Below are 17,425 nucleotides of genomic sequence, written 5' to 3' on the forward strand. Positions count from 1 at the left end.
TCAAGCTAAAATAGCAAAAGGGAAGTTAAACCATCAGGAGTGGAGAAGTGGCTGCTTCCAGAAAGACCCGGAAAAGGCAGGATCCGGCGCAAAGCCTTGACTTGCCTGCAACCCAGCAAGCCTGTTCCTAGGAGGAGCTGGGTCCACCGGCTCAGTGTCCTCTGGCGCTAACATAATGGACACACCCTCCTTCTCCTCCTCAGTAGGCTCTGACCTGGCTTGCCTGCAGGAAGAGGCGCTACAGAATGTCCACACTTGCTGGACCTGCATTTCTGGCACTTTCCATGGCCAGTTCACAAAGTGGCAATGTGCTCTGCACATCCATCTTCAGGCAGAGCTGAGGAGCAGACCCTGGAACATCATCAATGTCTAAGGCAACCTCCACCTAGTGAGGCCTCTAGGCAGGATCAGCTGGCCTTTTCCCAGTCTTACTACCCCTCCCCCACTTGAACTTGAAACACTGACAATATCTACAAAGAAAAGACATGAAGTGAAGTTTTTCATTGTACAGCACACATAAGTGCTAGAAATTTTGGTATAAATAGTCACTGAAGAAAAATTAATGAAAAATTACCAAAGGCGAGGATACAGAGGCCGAGGACTGTGTCTCTTCCTGACATTATTCCACTTAGAATTCGATGGAGGGAGTCCACATCATTGATCAGAACAGATGCAAACAGAGAATAACACTCAGGAGTTTGAGGGATGCATCGATTAAACAAGGGAAAAGACTTGCTAAAAAGAAAAGATAGAATAAGTGGCAAAGATGTTGATTTCATTTATCTTAAAAAAGATACTTATTTAAAATTCTCAGCAACCAAAATGTATAAGATCTAAAGTAATAAAAAGAAGGTTAAAGCCCTGTTTGCAATGTACACCTTACAAAGCCAAGCATCTGTGCTGTCAGTGTTTAGCTAATGCCTGGCTGGGAAACTGATTATAGGGACCCACAGACACCCAAAGCCTAAACTCGGGGAGTGACATTGCTGAGTCTCATATCTTGGCCCTTCCTGGATAACAACAACCAACTCCAACACAAGAATCACATTTCTTTAGGGAACTTTTACAGCTAAAGACTGGCTCAGTCAGAAGGTGTACTAATGAAACCACAAGCTTTATTTCTATCCTCTTTATGAAGACATATAAAGCTTGAGAGTTTTGTTATGAACAGAATGAGTGCTTTAGAAATGAGTGATAAATATATGAGTGAAACTGTGGGTGGTACCTGTCTTAGGTAGTTGAGAAAGCTGACCTCTTTTAGAGCCCTTCCTGAAATGGAAAAATGCCCAGGAATGTTCCTCCTAATGAATTTAATGTACCCACAAATATCTTCACAGCATCGCGCTCTTCTTTCCTTCTGTGGGCCCCAAAGAGTGGAAATAATCCCAACCCATGAAGTCCCTAATTATCTGACAAATTGCTAAAGTATTAGGCAGTTACCGAATATTTTGTGAAATGTGTGAAGATGAAGCAAGGGGAACTGTTGGGGGCCAGAGTGAGGTACTCCGCCCGTGACAAAGGTCATGAGGAAGGAGGCTTGACATACGCAAAGGTGGGATCGAGCCTCAGGAGTCCCCCTGGAACTCCTCGAGCATCTACCCCCATTACCAGAGCCTGCCTATTTTACTACTTTGTGCTCTCACCTATATCTCTGACTTTAAGGGGGGCTGTACCCCACGACCTCTTTCGGAGAAGGAGTTAACCTAGAGCTCCAGTTAATAATAATTCCTGGGCGTGATAAGAGTGTTTTAACCTACAAACTCCTCTGAAGGTTCTCTAGCCTGCCTGACAGGCTTGTTCGGCCACATGTGATTGCTCACAGCCTCCCAACCATGAGAGACATGAGATGCTTTAAACCTTCTAAAAACAGGTTCCTTAGAAAAGTTAGAAAACTATTAGTATAAGTATAATGGGCTGATTAGAAATTGTATTGGTGAAGGGTTTTTCATTTGTTGAGCCAATGTTTGTTGCTAAGTCTCCACATCCCCTGCCCTTACACACATTAATGAATATATAGAAGAAATAAGTATTAACCTTTGATATTAATCACGTTATACCTTAGGCTAAGTAAATTCTTTCCTTAACTAAAACCCACTACACCCTCACCCTATAGGAATGTAACTCTATTTGGGTGGTGTCTGTTTTAAAAATAATCACCCCTGGAGAAATAAGTGTCCTGGTTGACTGACCGTTGTCACAAGGAGAGGGTCATAAATTGTCAGCAGGCCCCCCTGGCCAGAAGATGATGTAACACCCCTAAGACCTCTGTATATATTTGTATGAAGCACCTGACTTTGATAAAAGTCAGGACTGCTGACCCCACGTGACTTTTGCATAACATCTCAGTGTATAAAAGTAGACCATGGAAAATAAAGAATTGGGATCAGTTTCTCGAAATACTGGTCTCCCCATGTCTCTCTCTCTTTCACTCTGGCTGAGTCTCCATCTGGAGCACGGAACCCACCATGCTTACTAATTATGCCTGGGCTTCTAAGATCCGACCGGGGAGGCCTCAGTGTCTCCTCTCCTTCGGGAGAACGGAAGGACGCCTGCGGCCTACGTAAGTGGTGCAAACTTCTTGTCTTGAAGTTTTTTTGGTCTCCCGTGTAAACCAAGCTACTCAGCCTCTTTTCTCCACTGAATTTTCCTACTGAGCTATCCTTATTCTATTACTCTTTATATCTTTGATAAAATATTTAAATAAATAGGTCGCCGACGCCGTCCCCGCTTCGAATACCCTGGATCAGCCGGGGCAGGACCCCGGCAGGGAACCTAAATGCAAATGACATTACAGCATTATGAAGGAAAAATGGCTTCAAAACACCCAATGAATCTCAACATAGAACATACAGAAGGATCTTTCTCAGGAGGCACAAGAGTAGAAAAACAGTTCCTGAGTCATCAAATATTGATTCAAGAGTAATACAACCAAGCCATTTTTTTAAATTAAAAATTTTACAGATGTGATACATTGACATGGCTCAGATTCCAGAAGTATATCAGAATAAACCGTAAGAAATTGCTCTTTCTTCTCCTTGAGCCACTGAAGTACATTTGTCCACAGGCCATTAGGTTTTAGTTTCTTGTACATCACCATAGAGATATTTGTTAGCATATATGAACATAACAGGAAATTTAAATAGCAGTCTGCAGCTGAGTGTCAAAAATAGTAAAAATTACATCCCTAAATGAGATACCAGACCCCACCAAGCTGGGATTTTCAAAAAAGAGGTAGGAAATAAAACTGTTACTCTCATAAATCTTTTACCTACACATTATAAGGGGCTTTCCTGGTGGCTCAGTGGTAAAGAATCTGCCTGCTAAGGCAGGGGACTCAGGTTTGATCCCTGGGTCAGGAAAATCTCCTAGAGAAGGAAACTGCAACCAACTCCAGTATTCTTGGCTGAAGAATTCCATGGTCAGTGGAGCCTGGCAAGCTACAGTCCATGGGGTCGCAAAAGAGTTGGACACGACTCAATGACTAAACAATAACAACACATTATAAGAGTATTTGAGGCTGGAGAACAGTAAAGCATTTTAAAATAGAAACTTTCATTCTGGAATATCTTTAGCATTACTGAAAAATCACAAAAAAGGTACAGAGAGCTCCCACATACCTTCCCTCACCTCCACCTTGTGTAACATCCAACATAACCACAGTACATTTGTGAAAATTAAGAAATCAATGCTGGTACTACATTCTATACTAAACCACAGCCTTTATTTGGATCACCATTTTCCACCAATTACTTTTTCTGTTCCAGCATCAGATCAGATCAGTCGCTCAGTCATGTTCGACTCTTTGCGACCCCATGAATCGAAGCACGCCAGGCCTCCCTGTCCATTACCGACTCCCAGAGTTCACCCAGACTCACATCCATCGAGTCAGTGATGCCACCCAGCCATCTCATCCTGTGTCGTCCCCTTCTCCTCTTGCCCCCAATCCCTCCCAGCATCAGAGTCTTTTCCAATGAGTCAACCCTTCGCATGAGGTGGCCAAAGTACTGGAGTTTCAGCTTTAGCAGCATTCCTTCAAAAGAAATCCCAGGGCTGATCTCCTTCAGAATGGACTGGTTGGATCTCCTTGCAGTCCAAGGGACTCTCAAGAGTCTTCTCCAACATCACAGTTCAAAAGCATCAATTCTTCGGTGCTCAGCCTTCTTCCCAGTCCAACTCTCACATCCATACATGACCACAGGAAAAACCATAGCCTTGACTAGACGAACCTTTGTTGGCAAAGTAATGTCTCTGCTTTTGAATATGCTATCTAGGTTGGTCATAACTTTCCTTTCAAGGAGTAAGCATCTGTTAATTTCATGGCTGCAGTCACCATCTGCAGTGATTTTGGAGCCCCCCAAAATAAAGTCTGACACTGTTTCCACTGTTTCCCCATCTATTTCCCATGAAGTGATGGGACTGGATGCCATGATCTTTGTTTTCTGAACGTTGAGCTTTAAGCCAACTTTTTCACTCTCCACTTTCACTTTCATCAAGAGGCTTTTGAGTTCCTCTTCACTTTCTGCCATAAGGGTGGTGTCATCTGCATATCTGAGGTTATTGATATTTCTCCTGGCAATCTTGATTCCAGCTTGTGTTTCTTCCAGTCCAGCGTTTCTCATGATGTACTCTGCATATAAGTTAAATAAGCAGGGTGACAATATACAGCCTTGACGAGCTCCTTTTCCTATTTGGAACCAGTCTGTTGTTCCATGTCCAGTTCTAACTGTTGCTTCCTGACCTGCATACAAATTTCTCAAGAGGCAGGTCAGGTGGTCTGGTATTCCCATCTCTTGAAGAATTTTCCAGTTTATTGTGATCCACACAGTCAAAGGCTTTGGCATACTCAATAAAACAGAAACAGATGTTTTTCTGGAACTCTCTTGCTTTTTCCATGATCCAGTGGATGTTGGCAATTTGATCTCTGGTTCCTCTGCCTTTTCTAAAACCACCTTGAACATCAGGAAGTTCACGGTTCACATATTGCTGAAGCCTGGCTTGGAGAATTTTGAGCATTACTTTACTAGCACGTGAGATGAGTGCAATTGTGCGGTAGTTTGAGCGTTCTTTGGCATTGCCTTTCTTTGGGATTGGAATGAAAACTCACCTTTTCCAGTCCTGTGGCCACTGCTGAGTTTTCCAAATGTGCTGGCATATTGAGTGCAGCACTTTCACAGCATCATCTTTCAGGATTTGGAGTAGCTCAACTGGAATTCTATCACCTCCACTAGCTTTGTAGTGATGCTTCCTAAGGCCCACTTGACTTCACATTCCAGGATGTCTGGCTCTAGGTCAGTGATCACACCATTGTGATTATCTGGGTCGTGAAGATCTTTTTTGTACAGCTCTTCTGTGTATTCTTGCCATCTCTTCTTAATATCTTCTGCTTCTGTTAGGTCCATACCATTTCTGTCCTTTATCGAGCCCATCTTTGCATGAAATGTTCCTTTGGTATCTCTGATTTTCTTGAAGAGATCTCTAGTCTTTCCCATTCTGTTGTTTTCCTCTATTTCTTTGCATTGATCACTGAAAAAGGCTTTCTTATCTCTTCTTGCTATTCTTTGGAACTCTGCATTTAGATGCTTATATCTTTCCTTTTCTCCTTTGCTTTTTGCTTCTCTGCTTTTCAAAGCTATTTGTAAGGCCTCCCCAGACAGCCATTTTGCTTTTTTGCACTTCTTTTCCATGGGGATGGTCTTGATCCCTGTCTCCTGTACAATGTCACTAACCTCATTCCATAGTTCATCAGGCACTCTATCTATCAGATCTAGGCCCTTAAATCTATTTCTCACTTCCACTGTATAATCATAAGGGATTTGATTTAGGTCATACCTGAATGGTCTAGTGGTTTTCCCTACTTTCTTCAATTTCAGTCTGAATTTGGCAATAAGGAGTTCATGGTCTGAGCCATAGTCAGCTCCCGGTCTTGCTTTTGCTGACTGTATAGAGCTTCTCCATCTTTGGCTGCAAAGAATATAATCAATCTGATTTCGGTGTTGACCATCTGGTGATGTCCACGTGTAGAGTCTTCTCTTGTGTTGTTGGAAGAGGGTGTTTGTTATGACCAGTGCATTTTCTTGGCAAAACTTGTCTTTGCCCTGCTTCATTCCGTATTCCAAGGCCAAATTTGCCTGTTACTCCAGGTGTTTCTTGACTTCCTACTTTTGCATTCCAGTCCCCTATAATGAAAAGGACATCTTTTTTGGGTGTTAGTTCTAAAAGGTCTTGTAGGTCTTCATAGAACCGTTCAACTTCAGCTTCTTCAGTGTTACTGGTTGGGGCATAGACTTGGATTACTGTGATATTGAATGGTTTGCTTTGGAAATGAACAGAGATCATTCTGTCGTTTTTGAGATTGCATCCAAGTACTGCATTTCGGACTCTTTTGTTGACCAGATGGCTACTCCATTTCTTCTGAGTGATTCCTGCCCGCAGTAGTAGATATAATGGTCATCTGAGTTAAATTCACCCATTCCAGTCCATTTTAGCTCTCTGATTCCTAGAATGTCGACGTTCACTCTTGCCATCTCCTGTTTGACCACTTCCAATTTGCCTTGATTCATGGACCTGACATTCCAGGTTCCTATGCAATATTGCTCTTTACAGCATTGGACCTTGCTTCTACCACCAGTCACATCCACAGCTGGGTGTTGTTTTTGCTTTGGCTCTGTCTCTTTATTCTTTCTGGAGTTATTTCTCCACTGATCTCCAGTAGCATATTGGGCACCTACTGACCTGGGGAGTTCCTCTGTCAGTATCCTATCATTTTGCCTTTTCATACTGTTCATGGGGTTCTCAAGGCAAGAATACTGAGGTCGTTTGACATTCCCTTCTCCAGTGAACCACATTTTGTCAGATCTCTCCACTATGACCCGCCAATCTTGGGTTGCCCCACAGGCATGGCTTAGTTTCATTGAGTTAGACATGGCTGTGGTCCTAGTGTGATTAGATTGACTAGTTTTTTGTGAGTATGGTTTCAGTGTGTCTGCCCTCTGATGCCCTCTTGCAACACCTACCATCTTACTTGGGTTTCTCTTACCTTGGGTGTAGGGTATCTCTTTACCGCTGCTCCAGCGAAGCACAGCCATTGCTCCTTACCTTGGACGAGGGGTATCTCCTCACCACCACCCTACCACAGTGCATTTATTTGTTGTGTCTCCCTTGGTCCGGGACAATTTCTTAGTTTTTCCCTATTTGTCATTACCTTGACACTTTTGAAAATTCATGGTCAGGTATTTTATAAAATGTCCTGCAAGCTGAAGAATGACCCTCATGTTCTCTCATGATTAGATGCAGTTACAGGTTTAGGGCGGTGGCCTGCTATAGGGTTGGGAGCACTGAGTGTAGCAGTACATGCATGGGATCTTTCGAAGGAGGTCACCATTATCTTCATTATTTCCACCATGGTTGGGCCCCAGGTAAATAGCAGAGAGGAACACAGCTACAGAAAATTGGATTAAAGATTTACTGAGCATGGCCCTGCCCATCAGAATAAGACTCAGTTTCCCCCTCAGTCAGGCTTATGGAAGCTTCCATAAGCCTCTTATCCTTCTCCATCAGAAGGCAGAAACACTGAAAACCACAATCACAGAAAACCAACCAATCTAATCACATGGACCACAGCCTTGTCTAACTCAATGAAACTATGAGCCACGCTATGTAGGGCCACCCAAGACGGATGGGTCGTGGTGGAGAGGTCTGACAGAAAGTGGTCCACTGGAGAAGGGAATGGCAAACTACCTCAGTATTCTTGCCTTGAGAACCCCATGAACAGTATGAAAAGGCAAAAAGATAGGATACTGACAGAGGAACTCCCCAGGTCGGTAGGTGCCCAGTATGCTACTGGAGATCAGTGGAGAAATAACTCCAGAAAGAATAAAGAGACAGAGCCAAAGCAAAAACAACACCCAGCTGTGGATGCGACTGGTGATGGAAGCAAGGTCCGATGCTGTAAAGAGCAATATTGCATAGGAACCTGGAATGTCAGGTCCATGAATCCAGGCAAATTGGAAGTGGTCAAACAAGAGATGGCAAGAGTGAACATCGACATGTTAGGAATCAGCGAGCAAAAATGGACTGGAATGGGTGAATTTAACTCAGATGACCATTATATCTACTATTGTGGGCAAGAATCCCTTAGAAGAAATGGAGTAGCCATCATAGTCAACAAGAGAGTCTGAAATGCAGTACTTGGATGCAATCTCCCAAACGACAGAATGATCTCTGTTCATTTCCAAGGCAAACCATTCAATATCACGGTAATCCAAGTCTATGCTGCAACCAGTAATGCTGAAGAAGCTGAAGTTGAATGGTTCTATGAAGACCACAAGACCTTCTAGAACTAACACCCAAAAAAGATGTCCTTTTCATTATAGGAGTCTGGAATGCAAAAGTAGGAATCAAGAAACACCTGGACTAACAGGCAAATTTGGCCTTGGAATACGGAATGAAGCAGGGCGAAGGCTAATAGTTTTTTCAAGAGAACACACTGGTCATAACAAAGTCCCTCTTCCAACAACACAAGAGAAGACTCTACACAAGGACATCATCAGATGGTCAACGCCAAAATCAGACTGATTATATTCTTTGCAGTCAAAGATGGAGAAGCTCTATACAGTCAGCAAAAACAAGACCAGGAGCTGACTGTGACTCAGATCATGAACTCCTTATTGTCAAATTCAGATTTAAATTGAAGAAAGTAGGGAAAACCACTAGACCATTCAGGTATGACCTAAATCAAATCCTTTATGATTATACAGTGGAAGTGAGAAATAGATTTAAGGGCCTAGATCTGATAGATAGAGTGCCTGATGAACTATGGAATGAGGTTTGTGACATTGTACAGGAGACAGGGATTAAGACCATCCCCAAGAAAAAGAAGTGCAAAAAAGCAAAATGGCTGTCTGGGGAGGCCTTACAAATAGCTTTGAAAAGAAGAGAAGTGAAAAGCAAAGGAGAAAAGGAAAGATATAAGCATCTGAATACAGAGTTCCAAAGAATAGCAAACATCTATTTCTGCTTTATTGACTATGTCAAAGCCTTTGACTGTGTGGATCAAAACAAACTGTGGAAATTCAAGAGATGGGAATACCAGGCCACCTGACCTGCCTCTTGAGAAATCTGTATGCAGGTCAGGAAGCAACAGTCAGAACTGGACATGGAACAACAGACTAGTTTCAAATTGGGACAGGAGTATGTCAGGCTGTATATTGTCACCATGCTTATTTTACTTATATGCAGAGTATATCATGAGAAATGCTGGGGTGGAAGAAGCACAAGCTGGAATCAAGATTGCCAGGAGAAATGTCAATAACCTCAGATATGCAAATGACACCACCCTTATGGCAGAAAGCGAAGAACTAAAAAGCCTCTTGATAAAAATGAAAGAGAGGAGTGAAAAGTTAACTTAAAGCTTAGCATTCAGAAAACTAATATCATGGCAGCCGGTCCCATCATTTCATGGCAAATAGATAGGGAAACAGTGGAAACAGTGGCTGACTTTATTTTTTGGGGCTCCAAAATCACTGCAGATGGTGACTGCAGCCACGAAATTAAAAGACACTTCCTCCTTGGAAGAAAAGTTATGACCAACCTAGACAGCATATTAGAAAGCAGAGACATTACTTTGCAACAAAGGTCCATCTAGTCAAGGCTATGATTTTTCCAGTAGTCATATATGGATTTGAGAGTTGGGAGTATAAAGAAAGCTGAGTGCCAAAGAATTGGTATTTTTCAACTGTGGTGTTGGAGAAGACTCTTGAGAGTCCCCTGGACTGTAAGGAGATCCAACCAGTCTATCCTAAAGGAAATCTGTCTTGAATATTCATTGGAAGGACTGATGTTAAAGCTGTAACTCCAATACTTTGGCCACCTGATGTGAAAAGCTGACTCATTGGAAAAGACCCTGATGCTGGGAAAGATTGAAGACGGGAAGAGAAGGGGATGACAGAGGATGAGATGGTTGGATGGCATCACCAACTCAATGGACATGAGTTTGAGTAAACTCCGAGAGTTGGTGATGGATGGGGAGGCCTGGTGTGCTGCAGTCCATGTGGTCACAGAGAGTCAGACACAACTGAGCTGAACGGGTTTAGGGGAAGAACGTCACCGAGGGGGGGTGCTCTCAGAGGACTACATTGGGGACATGGCAGCAGCCTGACTTCACTGCTGAATTAGACCACAATCACTCAGTTAAGGTGGCTGGGTCCTGCCAGATTTCTCCACTGGAATGTGAGTATTTTTTCTCTTTCTACACTCTGTTCTTAAAAGTGAGTCCAGCCTGCTCTCAAGAGGAAGGAAATTAACTTCCACATCCTGGAGGATGAATATCAACACACATTATCAGAGATCCCTCTGTAAAGATTTATCCCTTTCCTCCCCTTTATTACTTAGTCTCTTATTTACATAAGTATGGACTCATGGATATATATTCTTTGGGTTATAATCCAGTATGATTGTTATTTAGTCAGTTGCTCAAATTGTTCCATCTTTGTCCACTGGGAGGTATTTCAGGTTGGCCCCTGTGTCCTTTTGACATGGCCAATCCCTTTTTTTCCCCTTGAGCACTTCCTTACTTTCTAATTTGACAAGATGATGCCAGGCTTATCTGGTATTTCTCTCATTCAAGGCCTAAAATCAGACCTTCTGGAGAACAGTACTTAGAAACAAAGCTCTGGACATTGGGTATGTTTATTGCTACTGGAGAATCACTGATCCTAGGTCCTCTTATAATCAGCTGTAGTATGTAGCTTCAAAATGGCTAGATAGTCCCCTGTGAGAAGTAGGGAGTGGGATCAAGAGAATGTGGAACACATCCCACCCCCACAAACACATCAAAAATACATCTACATGTGGAACAATTCTCTTAGAAAACTAACTGGAAACCAGCAGAAGAACTCCTATACAACCAAACCTGCAAGAAAAAGTGGTTCCATGTAACTGGCTGGGACAAAAAGGCATCGCATTGGGACCTGTGCCCCTGAAAAGCAAGCTGTCAAGCCACAATCTGGGCATCAACATCCTGGACTCCTGTGTGGAGGAGACTAGCCCCCTTGACTGCTAGAAAATCTGCAGAGACAGACAGAAGGACTAGAGAAGCCTAGATTCCACTTGCACAGAGTGTGTGCATGCTGGCTTGCTGACAATCAGGGTGGAGAGAGCCATGCACTGGTGGCTGCCACCTCGCCACACTCAGAAGGGGCAAACACCCTGGCCCTGCTCACTCCAAACCACAGCCTGGTGCGAGATCAGGGCACAGATTCAGTTCAACTATGCAGAAATAGACCAGGGCACCTGTGGTGTGATCCAGGTGAAGCCACGCAGGATACTGTCTAGTCATGCATGGGGTGAGTGCAACCACATTGGCCATTGGCAGGGTGAGCACAGGGAGGTGCCACAAAAGTACATAGAGGCCAAGGGCTGGGCATACAGGCCCTGGGACTCATCTAGCTACACAGAAAGAGTCCAGAGGGCCTGGAATGTGGTCTGGGTGGGGCAGCGATGGCCATTGTCAGTGCATTCAGAAGTAGCAAGTCCTCTCCCAGTGAGAGCTCCTCAGCTTCGCCCACATCACACCACAGCCTCGCCCTGGATCTGGGGCAGACAGGTCCTGGAGAAGACGGGCACAGAGGCAGCATAGATCCTGGCGGGGGCGCCCAGCCACATAAACTTGTGCAGCCACAACATCCAACCCCTAGCCCCAGCCCCCTCCACGCCACAGCCTTGCATTAGATCTGGGACGAACACAACAGAGAGAGGGATGTGACCTTGGGCTGCTTCCAAGCAGAGCCAGGGGGCCCGTAGGTCCTTTGTGACCACAGAGGCCTCACTTGCTTCAGCAATCACCTCCGTAGGGGCAGGGGCACATTCTCAAGGGCAATGCAGCCTCACTGATCCTGACCTTTAGGGTTTCTAATTCAACAGCTGAGGAGCTGACACTGCTCCTAACAGAGTGACAAGAGCCACGGAGCAAAAGGGAAGCCCCACCTCATATCCTGCACAGGTTCTAGAAACAACCCTCCCCATGAAGGGCAAAATGACCAGCAAACTCTGAGGAAAGACCTGGCTGGCAGCCATATGGAAACCAGCAACTTACACCAAAGACATTGGACATGCAGAGGCTACACAGGGATGCCCCCACATAAAAACTTCTCTTCAAGACCATAGTACATAATTGCTTCTCCTAAATTTATAAAGAAAAAGAAAGTTAAATAGAATAGAAAGGCAGCGGAACTACTCCCAATTAAATGAACAAGAGAAATCCCCCCAAAGAACAAATAATGAATAATTAAACAGGCCTTTCTAATCCACTAGACCCCAAGTTCAAAAAGGTGGCAATAAAAATGCTAACTGAATTAAGAAAGATTATTGACAGAAACAGAGATCATTGTAACAAGGAACTGCTGCTGCTGCTGCTGCTGCTAAGTCGCTTCAGTCGTGTCCAACTCTGTGCGACCCCATGGACAGCAGCCCACTAGGCTCCTCTGTCCCTGGGATTCTCCAGGCAAGAACAATGGAGTGGGTTGCCAGTTCCTTCTCCAATGCATGAAAGTGAAAAGTGAAAGTGAAGTCGCTCAGTCGTGTCCGACTCTTAGCGACCCCATGGACTACAGCCTACCAGGCTCCTCCATCCATGGGATTTTCCAGGCAAGAGTACTGGAGTGGGGTGCCATTGCCTTCTCCGAACAAGGAACTAGAAACTATAAAGATGAACTGATCAAAAAAGGACAATTCAACTGCCAAGATAAAAACCAACCTAGAGGTAATTAATAGCAGAATAAATGTTATAGAAGAATGAATAAGTGATCTGGAAGACAGCATGATGGCAATCATCCAGTTAGAACAGAAGGTGGACATACAAATGAAAACAAATGAAACCAACATACAATACCTATGGGATAATGTGAAATGTGCCAACCTACACAAAATAGACATTCCAGAAGGAGAAGGTGGTGGGTTGTTGAAAATGTATTTGAAGAAATTACAGCTGAAAAATTCCCAAACCTAAAGAAGGGAACATATATTCAGGTATAGGAAGCCCAGAGGGTCCCAAACAATAAGAACCCATGCATATTCACACCAAGACATCTCATAATTAAGATGGCAAATGTTGAAGATAAAGAGGATTCCAAAGGTAGTGAGAGAAAAACAAAGAGTCAGTTACAAGGGAATCTCCTTTAAGCTATCAGTTGATTTCTCTATAGAAACGGCAGGCCAGAAGGGAGTGGCAAGATAAATTCAAAATCCTAAAAGGGAAAAACCTGCAACCTAGGATGCTCTATCCAACATGATTATCACTTAGAAGGAGAGATAAAGAATTTCCCAGACAGGCAAAAGCAAAAAGAATTCAGCAATATTAAACCTACCCTGAAAGAAATATTGAAGAGTCTTCTCTAAACAGAAAGGTAGCAAGAATCTATAGGAAAGGGAAAAATTATAATAGGAAAGGCAAATCATAAAAGGATTGAAGATCACTTAAATACATAGACTTACACATAGCCAGTATATAGACTAAACAACAATTAAAAAATGTAAAAAAAAATATAACTACATTAAATAGTAAAAGAGGGCTTCCCTGATAGCTTAACTGATGAAGAATCTGCCTGCAATACAGGAGACCTTGGTTCGATTCCTGGGTCGGGAAGATCCCCTAGAGGAGGGCATGGCAACCCACTGGAGAATCCCATGGATAGAGGAGACTGGCACACTACAGTTCATGGGGCTGCAAAGAGTCGGATACAACTAAATGACTAAGCAAAGCACAAATAGTAAAACAATAAACATGAAGATACAAAACACAACATCAAGAAAACAAAACGTGAGGGAAAGGAGTATAAAAATGTAAATCTTTTACAATGTGTTTGACCTTAAATGATTGCTAGTTTAAAACGAGTAGATACAGTTGTGAGTTAATATGCTTGAACTTCATGGCAACCATAAATCAAAAATATAGACTATGTTCACAAAAAACAAAAGGAAAGGAACTCAAACATACTACAACAGAGATTCATCAAATCACAAAAGGAAAAATAAAAAGAAGAAATAAGCAAAGAGGAACTACAAAACAACTAGAAAACAAAGATTAAAATGGCAGGAAGGGAACTTCCCTGTTGGTCCAGTGGCTGAGACTGCACTCCCAGTGCAGGCGGCCTGGGTTTGATCACTGGTCAGGGAACTAGATTTCACATGCTGAAACTAAAAGATCCCATACGCTGCAACCAAGTTCAAAGATTCTGCATTCTACAACCAGGACTCAGGACAGCCAAAAAAATAAGTAAATATTTACAAATAATAAACACAAAATTAAAGGAACTTGAAAAAGATTGTTAAAAATGGCAGTAAGTACATACTTATCAGTTATTACTTTAAATGTCAATGGGCCAAAGGCTCCAAACAAAAGACACAGCATGGTAGACTGGATAAAAGAAACAAGAATCTACAATATGCTGCCTACAAGAGGTTCACTTCAGGGCAAAAGGCACACACATACTGAAAGTGAGGGTATGGAAAAATTTAATGCAAATGAAAACAAGAGGAAAGAAGAGGTAAAATAAAGGCCATAAAGGAAGATAAAGAAGAGCATTAAATGATGAAAAGGGGATCAATACAAGAAGAGGATATTATACTCATTGATATATATATATACACCCAATAGGGGAGCACTTATGTTCCTTTTACCCCACTTTGTAAACCATTGGTGGAAATATAAATTGGTGCAGCCTCTAGAGAACACAGTATGGAGATTCCTTTAAAAAACTAGAAACAGTGCTATCATATGATCCAGCAATACCACTCCTGGGTACATGCCATAAAAAAATGAAAACTCTAATTCGAAAAGACAGAGGCACTTCAATGTTCATAACAGCACTATTTATAATAACCAAGTCATGGAAGCAACCCATGTCCATCGATAGATGAATGGATAATGTTGTATATGCATATAATGGAATATTATTCAATCATGAGAAAGAATGAAATATTCCCATTTGCAGCAACATGGAGAGGCTCAGAGAACGTTATATTTAGTAAAGTAAGCCAGGCAGATAAAAACAAATATTATATCATTTATAATGCAGAATCTAAAAAGTAATGCAGGTGAATCTGTATACAAAACAGAAACAGACGCACAGACATAGAAAACAAACTTGTGACTACCAAAGGGAAGAGGGAGGGAGTATGGGGTTAACAGATAAAAACTACTCCACATAAAATAGATAAGCAACAAGAATTTACTATATTATACCAGTCATTATTTTCAATATTTTGTAATAAGCTATAATCAGAAAAAAAAACAACGGAATCACTATGCTGTACACCTGAAACTAACACAATACTGTAAATCAACCATACTTCAATGCAAATTAATGAATGCATGTATTATACATTAATGACTGATGAATACTGATGAATTACCCTCCTTAGAATCCTGCTTCAGGATTGTATAAAAGTGCCTATTTCCCTACCCTTTTGCAAGGGGTGCTTTTTTAAAAACAAAAACAAAAACATGTTGCCAGTCTAAGCCTGGTGTGCAGCAGTCCATGGTGTCACAAAGAGTCAGACATGACTAAGCAACTGAACTGAGTCTATGAGGTGAAAACATCAGAGTCTTAAATGGAATTTTCCCTATCATAATGGAGGTTCAGTCTTTTTTAGTATCTTTAAAAAATACTGCAAGGCAATGGCACCCCACTCTAGTACTCTTGCCTGGAAAATCCCATGAATGGAGGAGCCTGGTGGGCTACAGTCCATGGGGTCGCTGGGAGTCGGACACGACTGAGCGACTTCCCTTTCACTTTTCACTTTCACGCATTGGAGAAGGAAATGGCAGCCCACTCCAGTGTTCTTGCCTGGAGAATCCCAGGGACGGGGAGCCTGGTGGGCTGCCGTCTATGGGGTCGCACAGAGTCGGACACGACTGAAGCGACTTAGCAGCACCAGCACTTTTCTTTGAAGCATCTATTCATATTCTCATTTCAGTTTTATATTGTGATACTGGTGTTTTAAAAGCTGATTAGTAAGACCTTTCATAAATTAGAGATCAATCTTTTTTTATATGAATTGTAACTTATCTGCCTGTTAATTTTGCTTCTACTATTTTGTCATGCAGAAATGTTTCTTTTTAATGTAGCCAAATTTACTGACTTTTTAGTTTTATGTCTCCTGAATTTTAAGTCATAGTGAGAAGCCTTCTTTACTTCCAGCTTATAAGAGAATTCTCCCCTGTCTTCTAGTACTTCCTGATTTCACTTTGTAAGTTATGATCTTTAATCTATTTGGAATTTATCCATATAAGCCATGAGGTATAGATCCAGTTTTTCCCTCTGGATTCCTACCCAGCTGTCCCAATACCACTTGTTGAATAGTCCAAGTTTCTGTCACTGATTTGAGATGCCATTTTTTATCATGTACTAAATTCTTGTAAGAATTCCTATTCTTGGATTATATAATATCTTTCACTGACCTTTCTACGTATAAACTAGTACCACAGTATTTCAATTATTAAACATTATGTTTTAAAAACTGGAAGGACTGGTTTTCCTTCATTGTTTTCTTCAGATTTTTCATGGTCACTTAAGAGAATTTTTTTCCTTACAGACATTCAAATCAGCTTATCTAGCTACTGAAAAAATCCTATTATATTTATTTTAATCAATGATAAACCTGTATTTTTCAACTTAGAAATAACATCTTAAATACTGTAGAGGGAAGTAACATTTTTATCAAGTTGAGCCATACCATCAAGAAGCCATTCTATCTTCCTATTTGTTCAAGATTACTTTGTACCTCAGAAACACATGTAAGCTTTCATCCTGTGGTTCTTACACGGTCCTGTTAATTTCTAGGCATTTTTTTTGTATATACTTTTTCTTGCTGTGATAAAAGCAGTCTTCTCAAAAAACATATGAATGCTACAGATTTCAGTATATTAATCTTGTTCCCTGCTACCTCAGTTCTTATCATTTGTTGTTTTTCTTTTTTCTTTTTTTTTCATGTCTTGTTTTTCGGGGCCGCAGACTTCGCGGCTCCCTCGGGGGGGCGGGGGGAAACGAAAGTTGTCACGGCGTCTCCCCGCGGGGCCCCCTCGCCTCCCGGACCCGCGAGGCGCTGCGGCGGAGCCGGGAGGGCTTGCTGCGCTCCCTCCCGCGTCCGTCCCGTCCTGTTGTTTTTCAATTAATTTTCTTACCACATTGTTCTTCAGTTGCTAAGTCACATCTGACTCTTTGCAACCCTTGGGACCTAGGGCATATATAGCAGTATGTATATCTTACCACATATAAATTTTAACTCCTGCTTTCCAATGTTTAAATTTTGAATTTTTTTCTTTTCTATTACTAACCAGTCTTAACACCAAAGAATCTGAATTGTTTTGAAAGAAAATGCTTTCTGAATTTTTATTTAGTGTTTTCAAAAAATAAGATCAGATAAAGAT

General features: G+C 42.0%; 1 protein-coding gene across 7 annotated transcripts in view; it reads right to left on the reverse strand.

Moving 5' to 3' along the window:
• The window catches only part of SLC44A3 (solute carrier family 44 member 3), an 86,324-nt gene that overhangs the window by 58,388 nt on the left and 10,511 nt on the right, over positions 1-17,425 (reverse strand). For all 7 annotated transcript variants that reach the window (XM_070786067.1, XM_070786066.1, XM_019957022.2 and 4 more), the window contains one exon: positions 575-735. In XM_070786067.1, coding sequence (XP_070642168.1) covers positions 575-735 — 161 coding nt within the window. The remainder of the gene's footprint in view (positions 1-574; positions 736-17,425) is intronic.

This window comes from Bos indicus, chromosome 3 (genome assembly GCF_029378745.1).
Source record: "Bos indicus isolate NIAB-ARS_2022 breed Sahiwal x Tharparkar chromosome 3, NIAB-ARS_B.indTharparkar_mat_pri_1.0, whole genome shotgun sequence".
Taxonomy (NCBI): domain Eukaryota; kingdom Metazoa; phylum Chordata; class Mammalia; order Artiodactyla; family Bovidae; genus Bos; species Bos indicus.